This window comes from Dipodomys merriami, unplaced genomic scaffold, assembly GCF_024711535.1.
Source record: "Dipodomys merriami isolate MVZ:Mamm:240054 unplaced genomic scaffold, mDipMer1.0.p SCAF_11, whole genome shotgun sequence".
NCBI lineage: Eukaryota > Metazoa > Chordata > Mammalia > Rodentia > Heteromyidae > Dipodomys > Dipodomys merriami.
The window spans coordinates 17,170,535-17,187,335 of record NW_027202382.1 but is presented as its reverse complement, the minus strand read 5'-3'; the positions used below and the strand labels follow the sequence as shown (position 1 = coordinate 17,187,335).

General features: G+C 45.0%; 1 protein-coding gene across 2 annotated transcripts in view; it reads right to left on the bottom strand.

Moving 5' to 3' along the window:
* LOC138819034 (stimulated by retinoic acid gene 6 protein-like) overlaps nt 1–16,801 on the bottom strand; it is a 40,113-nt gene that overhangs the window by 18,830 nt on the left and 4,482 nt on the right. The window contains exons 1-5 of one of the 2 annotated variants that reach the window (XM_070010177.1): nt 11,258–11,328; nt 7,279–7,354; nt 6,401–6,501; nt 2,492–2,622; nt 833–953 (exon numbers count right to left, since the gene is read on the bottom strand). In XM_070010177.1, the coding sequence (XP_069866278.1) occupies nt 833–953; nt 2,492–2,622; nt 6,401–6,501; nt 7,279–7,314 (389 nt within the window). In that variant the 5' untranslated portion in view covers nt 7,315–7,354; nt 11,258–11,328. Of the gene's footprint in view, nt 1–832; nt 954–2,491; nt 2,623–6,400; nt 6,502–7,278; nt 7,355–11,257; nt 11,329–16,801 lie in introns of those variants that run through there. The other variant, XM_070010170.1, reaches the window with a different exon arrangement.

Below are 16,801 nucleotides of genomic sequence, written 5' to 3'. Positions count from 1 at the left end.
TAGAAGATCTCCACAAATAGCCCCTGTGAACCTGTGAACTTCATTCATTCATCCAGCTTGCCTCCCTTCTGGTCTCCCTGGAGGTGGGGGGAGCTGGTTCTCACCTCCATGTATGCCTCTCTCCAATCATACCAAAGTGAGTGTGTACTATGTTCACTTAATGGGCCCTGATGTAGGACAGAGTCTTGGAGTGCAATTGGGCAGAGAAGGAAGACTTAGCCATTATCGTCAGATCAAGAACATACCACACACACACACACACACACACACACACACACACACACACACACACACACACACAAAACCAGGTAGAGGAAAGATGACAACTCACACAGAGAATAGGTGCATATAGACCCGATGGCCAGAACCAAGGGACAATGGGGATCTATCTTATTTCTAGTGTATTCCTTGGCAGTTCCTGAGCAATGAATGATGAAGGAATATAGGAGTCTCTGTGGGAAGACACTACAGGGGCCTGGAGAGGAAGAGGCCAGGTGGTCACGGCCCTTCATGCCAAGTGAAACACAGCAGCTTTCTCTGAGGATCTTGTGAGAAGCCATGACAACACTGAGAACATCATCAAATGGGGGCTCCTGCTTCCCACAATGAGACCCTTGATGATTTCCAGGACTATTTTTTCCTGCATTCCCTGACACCGATGAATATTGCAATCACCAGCAGCCTTGTGTGAAGCAGAGAATGCTGCACTTTTGTCTACTCTGCGTCTTCTCCTTGTGTCCTCCAGAGGGAGCTCTCATACCACACCCAGTCCTCTGCCCAAGGGCCAACTAGGGCTGAGTGGGGGAGGGGAACAGGCAGCCGTCCATCTTACCAAATCAGAGAGTAGCTGAAGCCCAGGACTGAGCTGGCCAGCTGGGACTTGGAGGAGAGGCAGGCAAAGAAGGGGAAGTATGACAGGCCGACTTCAAAGCCTCCAATCAGAAGCAGAAAGGCTGTGGAGGAGGAGAAGGGAAGGCCAGAAAGGTGGTGAGTGTCTCTTCTCACCAGACCTAGAGGAGGCCCTCTGAAGAAGTGGTACTGTTTCATGCTGACCTCAAGTCAGGGACCCCAGGACCAACAAGAGGAGTGAGAAAACCCCATGTTAGGTCAAAGGGGAAGCCACAGGGTCTTTCCTTAGTTCCTGCCACAGACCCTTCACGGTTCTTATTCATGACAGGTACCAAGTTTACTATAGAGATGAAGACTGAATCCTCATACATGATTAGCTCACTGCATGACTGGTGGAGATAGACCACACAAATGGACAAACAAAAGTCCTTGAAAGGAAAGTGCTCTGTACACTTTTTCTAACATAAGGCCATCAGCGCATTGGCTGGGCCACTAACTAGCTCTGAGATAGCCTGACAGGACCTAGAAAAACCTAATCATGCAATATAGTCATCACTAAGTATCTACTTTGAGCTGCTGTCTGGGCCAAGCAGGCAGGCACTAAGCACAGAAGGAACGGACAGGGTTCTTGCTTTGAGATGCTGACGGAGAAAATCAGGATTTGGGAAATATACTACAATAGAACACATTCAACTAGCCACAGAGAGGGGGGAAGAGAAGATTGGGAAAAGTTCCTAGAGGTGGTGGCATTTAGCAAGGTGGTGCAATACTAGATATAAGACAGAGAGAAAGATCTAAGAAAGGCAGCAAAGCCAAGAGCTGTCTGGTCTGGGCAGGTCAGTATTTGGGTGAAGGGGGGGTGGCTGGGGACTGGCAGGGAAGACTGGTATCAACATGAATAATTGTAGTGCAGACAGAAGCTAACCCTAACCCTGAGGGCATGGGTGGACAGAGAGGTTTTGAATTGTTGTACAAGAAGTCATGGAACCTGTAGATTAAAGTTGCTCCTTTAAGCAGAACATGAGGCGGGAGAACCATGAGCCTCAGGCCAGTGTCAGAGAAGTAAGCCTGGGTCTTGGAGGAAGAGTGCTAGAACTTGCTAACATCAAGGAAGCATTCATGGCTGTGTTTCAGGATAGCATGGGGCAGGGGCAGGCAGGTGAGGAAGAACTGATTGCCTGAACATATTTTCAAATCATGGCTAAATGACCTCTGAATCTAACTGAAGGAAAACTACAATCAAGCTTGTATGTGGGGGGGGGGGCAATACTGGTGCTTGAACTCAGGGCCTGGGTACTGGCCTTGAGCATTTATGCTCAAAGCTGATACTCTATCACTTGAACTATAGCTCCACTTTTGACTTTTTGGTAGTTAATTGTAGATAACAGTCTCGTGGACTTTCCTTCCTGGGCTTGATTTGAATTGCAAACCTCAGATCTCAGCCTCCTGAGTAGCTAGGATGACAGGCATGAGCCACCAGCTCTTGGCTCACAAACATGTTTTCAGGCTTTCTGAACCCTATAGGCATTGACCTTACACGTTAACAGTTCACAAAAATCTATCCCGGGATCACAAAGGACCCTAGTGGTCTCATAGAGCAATTACTTCCAGGTAACAACTCTCAGCAGGTCAGCCCTAGTACCTTGGGCCCATTGCGGGACCTGCAGGGGCTGGTAGCCTTCTGAGAACAAGAACATGACCTTATTGGCTGTGGCCCCAAAAGCAACTCCATAAGACCATCGGTTACTGAAAGTCCCCACGAAGTCCAGTGGCCTGTGGATAACAGAAACAGCTCTTGAGTCCAGAGATGATATTCCCACAGATCATTCCCCACATAGCCCACCTGGCCTGCCCAAGGAGGGATTGTGAGCTAGTGAATTATTCGTTGCACCTGAAATGTTCTGAGGTCCCTTGTGTTGGGCCTGGAGCGAGGCATGGATTCAGAGTATAGGAATGCAGAAGGCAAAAGTTTTTCCCTACAGAGGCTCCAAGTCTAGTGGGGGACAGAGCAAAGACCCTAGTAGCCACGAGACAAAGCAAAAGGGCACTGGTACGTCTCAAGACACAAATGGTATGACTTGACAATCCAAAACAAGACACACGTTTTACCTAGGTTTAGAGAAGACTGGCCTGCACCCTACACATCATAAGAGAACTCTTCCTTCCAACATCCCTGAGGAAGGTCTGGGTGTCACTGACTTTTCTGGTACCACATGAATGAAGGAGTTAACACTGCCATCTATTTTGAATTAAAAACACTTAAAAGCATGGGGACAAGAAAATTACTTAGACCACTCTGATGCTTTGTGTGTGTGTGTGTGTGTGTGTGTGTGTGTGTGTGTGTGTGTGTGTGTGTGTGTGTGTGTGTGTGTGTGTGTGTGTGTGTGTGTGTGTGTGTACTAGTACTGAGCTTCAGCTTTTTGGCTTTTCTGCTCAAGGGTTACACTCTACAACTTGAGCTACACCTTTGTTTTTAACTTTTTGCTAGTTAATTGAGATGGACTTTTGTGCCTGGGTTGGCTTCAAATTTAAGTCCTCAGATCTCAGCCTCCTGAGTTGTAGCTAGGATTATAGATATGAGCCTCTAATGCCTGGCTGCATATTCCTTTTTGAAACCAGAAGATAAAATTCCTACCTAAATGATGCCTATTACCAAGGTGAAAAATAACATTCCTTATCATCAAAATATAGGAAGTGGAGACCAAGAGAATTCTATACAAACCTTATTTTAAAAAAAAAAAAAAGACTTTTCTACTCTCTCCACATAATTTACTTTTTCATAATTCAATACTTTTTGCCCAATTCAGGATGTGTATGTTCAGCTCTAACTGCATCTATGAATCATCATTTCCTTATACAAAGGCTCCCATGTCAAGTAAAATTTGTAATAAATAACTTTGTATGCTTTGTCCTGTGGTTTTTGTCTTATTATGGTCAATCAAACTCTCAGGTCCAGCTGAAAAATCCTAAGAGGAAAGAGGCAAAATTTTACACCCTCTTGCCCACTGTTTGCTGGACTACGGTTGACTACTGAACTTTGGATGGGCCAGTCAGGTGCCTGTTGTTTTATTTTGATTTTGTGACCCTGAGGCCATGAGCCAGTTAGCTGTTACCACCCTTATCTGGAAAGTCATACAACATCAGGATCACAGAGATCCTAAGTCATATGGCAGAGAGACACAGCAAAATGATGCCTCCTGGTGACACAGTGGGACAGAAAGAGTCAAAGTCCTTTAGAGTCTCATCTCTTGAGATCAGCTGTGGTGAGGTCCATCTTGGGTTCTGTGAATGCTTACAATTTTTCTCTGAAAAAATTCTTTCTTTTCCTTCCTGGTAAATAAGCTTTTCCCCTAACCAGTAGCCTTTCATCTTGATCAAAGGAATTTGTGAATAGCCTCTCCAGCCAAAAGGCCCAGAAGGTCAAATCATAGGCGTTGAGTCCTGCTGGTCTCCCCTCTCTTGCTCCATGAGGATCAGCTTAAGGGGCATGTCCTCTAGAAAGCCATCTTGATCATCTATCCCTGGGTCAGGTGCCTTGCCACCAAATCCCTGTTCCACACAGCACCCTCTGTGTGGCCACATAGGAAACCATAAAGTCTCCTAGGGTGGAACCTAGTCCAGGGCCTTGGAAAGAGTTGGTTGATGCTCAAGGCAGATTTGTAGGCTTGCGTTCTGTTTAACTGAATTGAATTCCAATCAACTCCCCACCTATAGTATTCAAGAGTCAAGTAAGAGGCTGTTTCCCCATTTTTAAAACCAAGATGGAACCCCTATTTTTACTCATCACAGAACCATGGGAACAGCAAATGAAAAACTGCTTTATAAGCTGTGGAGTGCCATGTGCATAAAAGGCATTAGAGTGTGTGTGTGTGTGTGTGAGTGTGTGTGTGAGTGTGTGTGTGTGTGTGTTTGTGTGTGTGTGTGTGCCCCTGTGTGTGTGTGCCAGTCCTGGGTCTTGAACTCAGGGCTTGGGTACTGTCAAGATTAGTGTTCTATCACTTGAGCCACAGCTCCACTTCCATTTTCTGTGATTAATTGAAGAGTCTAAAGGACTTTCTTGCCCCTGCTATCTTCGAACTACATTAGTTTATAAAACTAATGCCTGCATTTATAAGGCAAGTGGCTCAGGGCCTAGGCCATATACACTGTGTAATGAATGTTATTCAGGATGGTGATGAAGATAATGATGCTAATAGTAGGAATAAGACAAGGCAGGATAAAATTAAAACTCAAAGAAAAATGTGAGACTCGGGTCTCAGCCTCCTGAGTAGCTAGGATTACAGGCATGAGCCACTGGTGCCTGGAAATAGGTGTTATTACTAGTATAGTGAGGATGATAGGTCAACTTATTAAGACAAGCTGATACTTGGAGGGAAAATGGCCAAAAAGCAAGTCAAACATGCCACAATCAACTCTATTCAGGGAAGTTTGACGTTGTTATTATGATATTTCTCCTTGCCTATTCTGTCCCATCCCTTCATGACAAAGGCCCTCAATGGAGTATAAGGATCCTTTATCCACCACTTCAGCTTTTTACTTTGTCTATACGTGTGGCTTCCATGTGGCACTAGGACAGGAGCCAAGTGACCAGAATGAAGTCCGGCAACTACTCAGAGCTGGTATCAGTGCCCTTGGACAGGGAGAGAATAAGTGGGACTGGACTTCTTCCATCCTGCCTCTTGGCTCAACCGTAGCTTAGTCCTGACATCCCAGCTTCATCTCCCTTCTCCAAGACTGAGATCTTAGAATGTCTAGAGTTTCAATGGACCTATTTGTGTTCTGACACTAGTAGGGCAGGGGGATTGGGTTGCAGTGGATTAGGAAGAGAAAATAATCACATTAAACCAGTCTGGGTTAAAGTTCTTGTCATGTGTTAGCTCTATGGCCATGGTCAAGTCATTTAATGTCTCAGAGCCTCTATGTTCTCATCCATGGCATGAGGTTAACAATCTCCAGAACGATCCATTGACAAGAGGGATTATGGAACGAATGCATGCATGTGCAAGGCAAGTGGCTCAGGACCCAGGCCCTAGACAGTGTGTAATGAATGTTCATCAATGATGACGATGAGGATAATGATGCTAATAGTGGGGACCAAACATGGCAGGATAAAATTAAAACTCAAGGAAAAATGTGATAAGGGATTCAGAGACTTAGGAAGGCAGAGCTAGCAAGGGCCTGGCAGCCCCCTGGTCCAGCAGGGCCTGAGACATGACTAGTGACGCCATCCCAGCAAGAAGCTCATGGCCTCCCATCACAGGGCACTCTCTCCCTCCTGTTTCTTGATGAGCTGAAGTCCAAAGCAGAAGGCCTTTTGCACAGGGGTCCGAGTCTCCTTGAGTGGTGTCAGGAAGCCCTGGGTGCTTAGGGTTGCAATGGCGCAGAGTCTGATCTCTCTGAACTTTATTTGGGTTGGAGTAGGGGAGAGGCTCTGCCTTGTGAGGGAGTGGTAGCAGGAAGGAATTCCTGGGCACTCCTTGACCTTGTAGTTGGTATCAGCCCCAACCCCAGGATACCCCAAGTGACAGGGACTGACCCTGACTCAACTCACATGATGATTTCAAAGTGGGTCCCCAGGAGGAAAGAGGTGTCCTCTCTTTGCCTATGACGCTCTTGTCTTTGGAGAAAGGACAAAACCAAAATGATGAAGAGCTGTAAGGAGAAGAGAGGAGGATGACAGTGGGCTCTGTCAGCCTGCCTTGGTGCCCTCACTGGGAGAAGTGGCCGCAAGCAGAGCCCTCCAAAAGCCTGTGACACCTTGTTGTTTTTTCTTGTGACAGTTGTGAGGCTTTAAGTCAGGGCCTGGGCCCTGACCCTGAGCTTTTTTGTTCAAGGCTAGCTTTCTACCACTTGAGACATAGCTGTACTTCAGGGTTTTTGTTTGTTGTTGTTGTTTGGTGGTTCATTGGAGATAAGAGTCTTACTGACTTTCATGCCTGGGCTGGCTGTAAACCATGATCCTCAGATCTCAGCCTCCAGAGTAGCTAAGATTCCAGGCGTGAGCCACCAGCACCTGACTAAATCTGTGACACCTTAAACTCCAGTCAGAGGGTTGCACACCTTTGAGCTACCAGAACGCTCTGCACTGAGCTTTCCTCTGTGGCCCTGGACAGTCATAAGTTTAAATCTCACCTCTTCCACACAGACTTTTCTGAACATTGATTTCCTCAGCTTCACCTGTGTTATTACTGCCTCAGAATTGCCTTTTATGACTCCTCTAAAATCCAGTATCCATGGCTATCGGGCCCTTAATTTTTTTTCTTCTGTCTGTGTTTTTGGTATATAATGTAAGAATGTGAGTGAATTTAAGAAGGAAATTTAAGAAGAAAACTCAGTGGGGTCTCTCCCCTGACCTCGTCAGGTCTCGTGGGGAGGGTATGGTGGGTCGGCAACCAAAGTCCCCTTCCTTCCCCTCCTGACTTTACTTACTGATGGGATGAGGGAGTAATGGAGGAAGAGCTCCATGTCCACTGAGCTGGTACATGTGACATTGAGCTGCCCGGTCCTGAAAGACAGCCAAAATCACATTGACATCACGTTCACTGTTACACCACTGATGCTTAGCCTTGAGCCTCACTCTTAAGAGTAGCTTGTAGTCCATCAAGACCATATGTCATTTTAAATACTGCCTTCTCGAGCTGCATACAAAAGAGATAAAGCACTGGCTAGCTGAGTTCTCATGTTTAGGTGGAAGAGGACATGGACGCATGTTCTCTCAAGGATTTGCTAACGGTGTACATCTGAATAAGTATTTAAAAATCTATGGCTATTTCTTGCAATGTGGGTCAGGTTTACCTGGAAGGCAACATCTTTCAAGCCTAGTGTTAAAAGAATGGTCCAGCAGCCAGGAAATCCTTTGTCTGCTAGTGTTCATCAATAAAGAGTGGGTGACAACAGATCAATTGCTCTCTTGTAAGTTAGACAGAGACAAGAGGAAAAGAGAGAATGAATGCTAGTGGGAAGCTGTGGGAGTTAAATTCTACTCAGGATCTGCCATCAGTGGCCAGGGTGAAGTACTATGGGACCCCCCACTTTTTAAGGTCTGTCTCCTCCAATGTGAGGGGTAGGAGCTGTTGAGGATAATTGAGATCACATGAACCCTTACTTCAGAAACAGTGAAGATCTAACCATAAAGTCATCAATTTTATATTTTACTGTATTATATATTTTGTCATAATGACATCATCCACAGTGCCTTATACACAATCTAACACTCCATTTGTTTTTTTTTTCAAGTTTAATTTAAAAGAAGTCCAGGCCAAGGGAAAAAAAATCTATGATTATGTGAAAACAGAACCAGGTAACTTGAGAATGTGGGTGGGATTGAGAGAGATGGAGAGAATGAAGGAAAGATTGCACTGATCAAGTTGTGTTGCACTCAGGAACCAACATACTGAATTGGAACCCTGTTGTACAACTACTTAAAGACAACAAAAAAATTTTATATCAAATTTGTAAAATACTATGTAATGGAAGAATATGAACAGAATGTAAATCAGTTTCAAATGTTTATATGAAAGAAAAAGATGCAGTCACTCCAACAAATAACCAGGAAGAGAAATGAATGACCAGAAAGAGAAAAAGTACAGAGGAAAAGAGACACTGCATAAAAACAAAAAGATTCAAAGACTAATAAGTCACCAACAAAGATAACCTCAACTACTGTTTTTTTAATACAAACTATCTGAATTGTCATTTCTCAAAACAAGACATGCCAAGGGGCAGTGTGTACGTGACAGTGTATTTGTTCAGCAGTGGGGAACGACAAGTGGAAGCTATGGTAAGATGACATCCCACCTGCAAGGAAAAGCTGTTAGAAAAAAGATCACGAGGAAGTGCTGGTCAGGATGTAGAGGAAGGGGCTCTCCTACTTTGTTGGTTGGAATGGAAATCAGTGCAGATACTATGGGGGTTCCTCAAAATACAAAACTGCCATATGATCCAGAAGCCCCATGTCTGGACAACATATCCAAAGGAAAGGAAGGCAGTGTATTTTAGAGAGACAAGTGTGCTCTCATTTCCCTAGAACACTGTTGACAATGGTCAAGATGTGGACTCAGGTTGGTGTCCACTGATGGACAAATGGATACAGAGTATATCAATGGGTACAGTGTGTGTGTGTGTGTGTGTGTGTGTGTGTGTGTGTGTGTGTGTGTGTGTGTGTGTGTGTGTGTGTGTGTTGGAATAGTATTTGTCCATTAAAAAAAGAATAAAATTCCATCATTTGCAGGAACATGGCTGAGCCTGTTGAATACTTTTTTAAGTGAAATAAGCCAAGCACAAGAAGAAATATTCTGCATGTAGTCATTCATATGTGGAAATGAAACAGTTTGATTTCATAGAAGTCCAAAGTGTGGGAAGGATAAGGGAGAAGGCTGGCATAGGTCACTGGGTAAAAGTGTATAGTGGGATAGAAGGAATGAGTCCTTGGGTTATGCAGCAAGAAAGAGTGACAATGGTTTATTATCTATTTCAAAATAGTTAGAAAGGAAAGTGTTGGCTACTCCTACCACAAAGGAATCCTAAATGTTTGAGATTCTTGATACACTAATTATCCTGATTTGATCATTATGTATTGTGTACATGTAAGGAAATAAATATTACATCGCAACCCAGTATTTCCAATTATTATGCACCAATTGAAAATCACAAATAAAAGTTACAAATACTTAGAAGTCAGCTAATAAGGGTAGAAGAAATTAAGATAAATTGTTATCTTATCAGTTAAGTTGGGAACTTTTGAAAGTAGCAACCCAAGTATTGAAGATGAAGACAAACTAGTATTCATTTAATTGAGGTCATAGTGAAAATGGGCATAACCACTCTGAGGAATCATCTTGCAATACATAGCAAAAACAACAACAACAACTTTAAGATGCAACAATTCAATTTCTAGGAATTCTATTTCTAAGAACTATAATCTAAGGAACTAATCAGAGAAGTGCCTGAGGATATGTGCTAGAATGCTACAACTTCTCTCCTCCCATCTCTTCTCCCTCCCTTCCTCATATGTACATAAAAATTTAAGTACTGTATGCTAACTGCAAAACATTCAAAATATCTACAAGAATATAAGATGTTATGTGGAAAACTTTTTCTACCATAATCATATGTGTTTATAACCTACATCATTTTATACACTCTTCTGCTTCTATCCAGGGCTGCTCAAAGAATCTGTTGCCATGAATACTGGCCAAACAGCATTTATAGAATGGCTGCTTAACCCTGAAGGTGGCTTGGAACTGTATTTATGATAAGCAGTAAGGGCTGGGAATGTGGCTAAGTGGTAGAGTGCTTTCCTAGCGTGTGTGAAGCCTTAGGTTCAATTCCTTAATACTACATAAACAAAAAGCACTGGAAGTGGCGCTAGGGTAGAGTGCTAGCTAGCCTTGAGCAAAAGAAGCTCAGAGACAATGCCCAGGCCCTGAGTTCAAGCCCCAGGACTGGCAAAACAAACAAACAGCTAAGCAATAAAATATTCTATAGTCAGCCTGGGTACTGGTAGCTCACACCTGTAATCCTAGCTACTCAGGAGGCTGAGATCTGAGGATCACAGTTTGAAGTCAGCCCAGGCAGGAAAGTCTGTGAGACTCTTATCTTCAATAAACCACCAAAAAAACCAAAGTGGCACTATGGTTCAAGTGATAGAGTGCTAGCCTTGAACAAAAAGAGCTCAGGGACAATGTCCAGGCCCTGAGTTCAAGCCTCAAGACTGGCATAGAAAATCTCCTACGGTCATCTCTGGGTGGAGGAATTGGATGCCATTCTGCTTTTACTTTCTTTATGTTTTTCTGGGTTTCCCCCATGCAGCAGCACAGAGGAGTATAGTTTTACAGCTATCTCACCCCAGTACATAGAGCAGCATCTGGCACAAAGTAGATGGTGATACATACTGCACAACAAATAAATGGGTTGCTTTTGCAGTCAGGGAAAAGACTGAATGTGGCCCCAAAGCCCTGAAATGCCATGCTGAAGGGCAGCCAGTTGTGAAATCAGTATTAAGGGAAAGCACTCAAGGTTGGTTCTGAACTGGGAAAGCATTTGCAAAGCCTTCATTAAGTTAAAGAAATTGAATATGAAAGTTAGAAGTTGGTCTCAGGAGCAACATATATCTCAAACAGTTTATTTGTACAGCCACCTCCTTCTAGCACTCCAGTGTAGGGTGATGGGGTTTCCCACAATTCTTTGCTTCCAATGGCCCTGATAAGACTGCTATAGTAATAAGCTAAATATAGGGTAGTAGCTTCCATTGACATATCTGACCAAGTCCTAAGCACTCTTCTATTTATAAATTTAGCCCTTACAGGATAGGTGCATTATCTTCCCCCCCCCCCACCCCACTCCCTTGACAATGAGTAACTACTGCTTCTTGGCCTTTGGCTAAGATCAAATGTAGTACAATGAGGACCTGAAGCCAGAAGAGGTCTACTGATTTGTCCTGAAGGAGAGGAGGTTGCAGCCAGGCTCCCTTGCTTTCCCTCTCCTTCTAGCTCCAGCCCCAGCCTGTGCAGCTGCTCTGAGCTCCCAGAGTTCCCCAGCACCTGAAACTGAGGAAACACAGGGATGGTTATCAAAGTCCATGAGAACCTCTCTCAGGAAGTAGTCCTCAGAGACAGTCACACAGTGCAGGATGATTTCACAGACTGTTCAGCGAGTCCTGCTTCCCACACCAGGACTGAGGTAAACACTAACCATGCACACAGAGAATGTCAAGCTTGGAGTGACAAAATAGGAGCAATGCCTCTTCTTCCCCTCTCCCCCCCGGGGCCTGTGTTGTCCAGTTCTTTCCTGACTCCACAAAATGGATAGATCAGGCCAGGCTAGTGTTTCTAAAAATGTTCCCTACAAGTCACTTAAGTGTGTGTTACATGAATACACAGTGACAGCTGTGATCTGGTCCAGATGTGGAGCAGGAGGGTAAAATAAAATTTCCCATAACCATGACCTTACTTGCTCTGTGGTCTCTACTAGTGGTATCCTACTAGTGGTGGCCACTAACTGTTAGAAAAAACAACAACGATAACAAAAACCCAAAAGCCAAAACCCCAGTGAGCTTGCCTGTCAGGTGATGGCTAGGAGCCATCCATCCACAAAGGTCTCTGACACAGTGACACACAGGCCAAGTACAATACAAATCTGCTCTGAGATTCCCCACATAGGACCTGCTTGGATATGTAACTGACAAGTGAGGTTGTTTGGAAAGTTCAGCTCAGACTTTATCAGCAGTCACAGGCCCTTGACTCAGTTTCTCCTCCTCCCTCACCCAAAGGGTCCCTAACCTTCCTTCCCTCTCCCATCTCCCCCAACACCATCACCCAGGTAATCTTTTCCTGCTGCCTCATCTCTCACTTTCTAGTTTTTCAAAAACTAGAAGCTGGGTACTGGAGGCTCACGCCTGTAATCTTAGCACTCAGGAGGTTGAGATCTGAGGATCTTGGTTCAAAACCAGGCTGGGCAGGAAAGTCTATGAGACTCTTTATCTCCAAGTAACCACCCAGATAAGCCTACAGTGAAGCTGTGGCTCAAGCAGTAGATCACTAGCCTTGAGCACAAAAGCTCAGAGATATCAACCAGGCCCTGAGTTGAAGCCCCACAGCTAGCAAGGAAAAAAAAAATGCTAGGAGTATGTTTTGTTCACACTTGACATCTAACCTTCCCTTACCCACCCCTATCCTGGGATTCTGATTTCAAAGCACCAAGCAAGTGCTCACTGCATGAATGAGGGAAGGAAGGAAGTTAGGAAGTTAGGAAGTTAGGGAGGGAGGAGGGAGGGAGGGAGGGAGGGAGGCAGGGAGGGAGGGAGGGAGGGAGGAAGGAAGGAAGGAAGGAAGGAAGGAAGGAAGGAAGTCAGGCAGGTAGGCAGGCAGGAAGGCAGGAAGGGAGGCCAGGGAGAGAGGGAGGAAGCTGCTATACTATGTGCATGGGCTAAGTCTGACTGAGCTGCCCTTGCCCATGGAGGACATCATACGCCCTTATCCACTCCTGCTCATGAAACCACAGACACTCCAGGCTCTGGAATCCAACTCTGGATGAGGTCAGAATGCCTCCGTCCTTCCTCTGCCCAGTCCCCATGGGGCAGCCATGAAGACCCACTTGGGCCCTTGCTACCTCCTAAGGCAGTTGTTTCTTCCACTTGGACCTTGGAACCCATTGGCAAAGGGTTAGCAGCCAAGGGTTCGGCCCAAGGGAGTCTTGAGGGCCAGTTCCATAGGCAAGCCTTACTCGTCTCCTTCTGAAATAGGGGTCTATTGCCTCCCTTGCTGGGTCCTGTGAGAGTCAAGTACCTGCCGGCCTTCATGCGGTTCTCTTCTCTATCCACCCCATTTCAGCTTGTGGACAATTCTGGCCAATAAAAAGTTTTTCTTTTGCTGGGTGCCTGGCTCATGCCTGCAATCCTAGCTACTCAGGAAGCTGAGATCTGAGGATCACACTTTGAAGCTAGCTTAGGTAGAAAAGTCCCCTTGAGACTCTCATGTCCAAATAACCACTCAAAAGCACTGGAAGTGGAGCTCTGGCTCAAAGTGGTAGAGTACTAGCACAGGGACAGTACCCAGGCCCTGAGTTCAAGCCCCAGGACCCACCAAAAAAGAGAAAGAAAAAGTCTCTCCTTTTTCAGAGCTGAAGGGAGCCTCTGCTGCAGTGCTGGCAAGTCCTGAGCCACAGTGACTGCCAATCTTCCAGGATCTGCCTTCCTGTCCCTCCCTGTCTCTACCCAGTGTGTGTCATGGTCAGCAGACTATGGTGTCAGGGGCTCCCCTGGCCTTGGGGCCCTGACTACACAGTAGATTACAAAGTCTTATCGAGTTAACCAGTAGCCAGAGTGGCTGCCCATGCCTGGCCCTGTGACCAGTCCTACACTACCATGCCATTAGAAAGGTGACTCTGAGCCACACACTTGCCCCAAAAGGCCCAGCTGCCCTCCTGAGCACCTGTTTGAGTGAATCCTCTAAGCTCTGCTGCTGAGTGCTGGGACTCTTTAGGTCTTGTCACGAATCCAAGCCCCTGTTGGGAACTATCCTCAAGGGTCTGAGTGAAGGGTTCCCTGAATGAGGGAGCCCGGTTTGGGGCTCTGACAGTAGTACTTTCCAGCTTTTCTGACTCTAGTACCTCTGGCAAGGATGTTCCTGAGCTTTCTCAGACAAAGATGAGAAAATAGCAGGGTTGGTGAGGGTCTGAGAGTAACCTTGGTCATCTGGGCACTGTCATAAGAATTCCAAGGAGATTGGGGCTATTCCTCAGTGGTAGGGCATTTGCCTCATCTACTCAAGGTCTTGAGTTCAATTCCCAACACACACACACACACACACACACACACACACACACACACATACACACACACACACACACACACACACATTCCCTAAGGGAAGCTAACTTTTTTTTCAAAAATGATAATCAAGACAATGATAGTAGTAGCCAGGGGCTGGTGCCCTTGTCTGTCATCCTAGCTACTCAGGAGACAGATATATGAGGATTGTGGTTTGAAGCCAGCCAGACAGGAAAATCTGTGAGACTTGTACCCGTAAGCTGGAAGTACAGCTAGAGCATGCTAGAGTACCAGCTTTGAGCTAAAGGCCAAGCCAATTGCCTGCCTCCCGAGTTTCTCTTCTAGGAACCCCATGGGCCCTAGTACCAGAATAACCAAACCAATCCTTTCCTCCTCTCAGGAAGGAAAGCACAAGGTACCATGGACTGACTGACATCTGTGTTAGGGCCCTGGTCACCCTCCGCTCCATCCTCTCCAATCCCTGGTATATCCACTCACATCTGTCTACACCATGGCCATCACCTTAGTCCAGGCCAACATCATCATCACAGTAGGCCCTTGCTCCACCTCCCACTCCATCCCAGCCTCTCCCTAAACCAAAAGCACTTTCTTCAAAATACACAAAATCCTGACTGCATCAAATCTGTTCCCTTAGCCTCTCCCCTTCTCTCCTGTCCACAAAGACCACTGGGAGCTCCTCAAAAAATTAAACATACATTCATACACAGACCAAAGGATGATATCCTTGAGGGAGGAGCCCTAAGGTGTGATTCCTCTGAACATTTAAAATACTTTTTATTGAAATGAATTCCAGAAAACAGAAACTTGAGTTTTGTTGTTGCTGTTGGTGGTGGTGGTAGTGGTGTTTATTCTTGATTTTTTTTCCTTTGGTCCTTGAATTCTGGGCCTGGGCATTTTCCCTGGGCTCCTTTTGCTCAAGAACTACTTCCAGTTTTTTTCTGTGGTTAATTGGAGATATGAGTATCATAGTTTCCTGCCGGGCTGGCCTTGAACTGTGATCCTCAGATCTCAGCCTCCTGAGTAGCTAAGATTACAGGTGTGAGCACCCATATCTGGTTGGGGGGGTGGGGGTGGGGAATGCATGTGTATGTGTGTGTTTTAGCAAGGGAAGGGGAGGCACTGAAATGTGAAATGGAGAGAGGAAGGATGAACAAATGCAAACATAGTATTTAATGGAAAATTAACTATGCAACTTGTAGGCAAGGATGGGAGGGGGAACTGGGGGAAAGCCAGGAAAGACTGACATTGTCCATAAAGAAATATACTCATTACCTGACTATAAAATGGTAACTCCTCTTAATAATAACACTAAAATTATATTTACAAAAATTAATCACCGGGCACTAGTGGCTCTCACCTATAATACTAGCTACTGAGGAGGCTGAGATCTGAGGATCTCAGATTGAAGCCAGCCTACGCAGAGTTTTCCTGCCATACTCTTATCTCCAATTAACTACCAAATAAGCTGAAAGTAGAGCTCTGGCTCAAGTGGCAGAGTGCTAGCCTTGGGCACAAAAGCTCAGGACAGCACGTAGGTCCTAAGTTCATGTCTCAGACTGACTTGCACCAAAAAAAAAAAAAAGAATAAATACATAAACCAGACATCATACTACTGGGTATATCAAAGGAAATGAAACATATCTATGACAAAGAGATACCTGAATGCTATGTGTATCAAAACACAACATTCACCAAAGCCAAGATGTGGAATCAAACTAAATGTCCAAGAGCAGATAAATAGATAAAGAAAATCTACACAATGTAGTACTAGTTGGCCTTCAAATAGAAGGAGATCCTATCATTGGACACATAAATAAACCTGGAGGACATTATGTGAAATGAGCCTGGCATACAAAGGCAATGATCTTATTCATGTGTAGAATGATCTCATCTAGGGGCAGGATAGAACGATGCCTATCAGAGACAAGGGGCGGGGTAGAGAGCAGGCTGGGGAGAGGCTGATCACAGTTCCAGTGAGACAGGAGGAGTAAGTTCTGATGTTCTGTTGCATAGAAGCATGACTATAGTTAATAAGAAGTATCATCTATTTCAGAATAACTAAAAAAGAAGCTTTTGGATATTCCCAACATAATGAAATGAAAAATATTTGAGGCAACAAACTTCAAACTACTATGTTTGATCAATATGATGTGGGGTGGGGGGAAATGTATGTGAAGACATCTCAAATGGTAACCCACAAGTATATACAATTAAAAAATAAAGCTGAGTTGGGTGCTGGTAGCTCATGCCTGTAATCCTAGCTATTCAAGAGGCAGAGATCTGAGGACCCCAGGTTGAACTAGCCCAGGCAGGAAAATCCAAGACATTTTTACCTCCAATAAACTACCAAAAAGCCAGAACTGCAGGTGACTAGTAAGCAAAAAAGCTAAGGGATAGAACCCAAACTCTGAATTCAAGCGCCAATACCAGCACAAAAATCAAACAAGCATAGGGCTGGGAAGGTGGCTCAGTAGTAGAGTGTTTGTCTCACATGGATGAGGCCCTGGGTTCGATTCTCATTACCACATAAACAAAAAAAGCCAAAAGTAGCACTGTGGCTCAAGTGGTGGAGTGCTAGCCTTGAGCTTAAGAGCTGAGGGACAGTACCCAAGCTAAGAGTTCAAGCCCCATGACCAACAAAAATAATAACAATAAAATAATAAA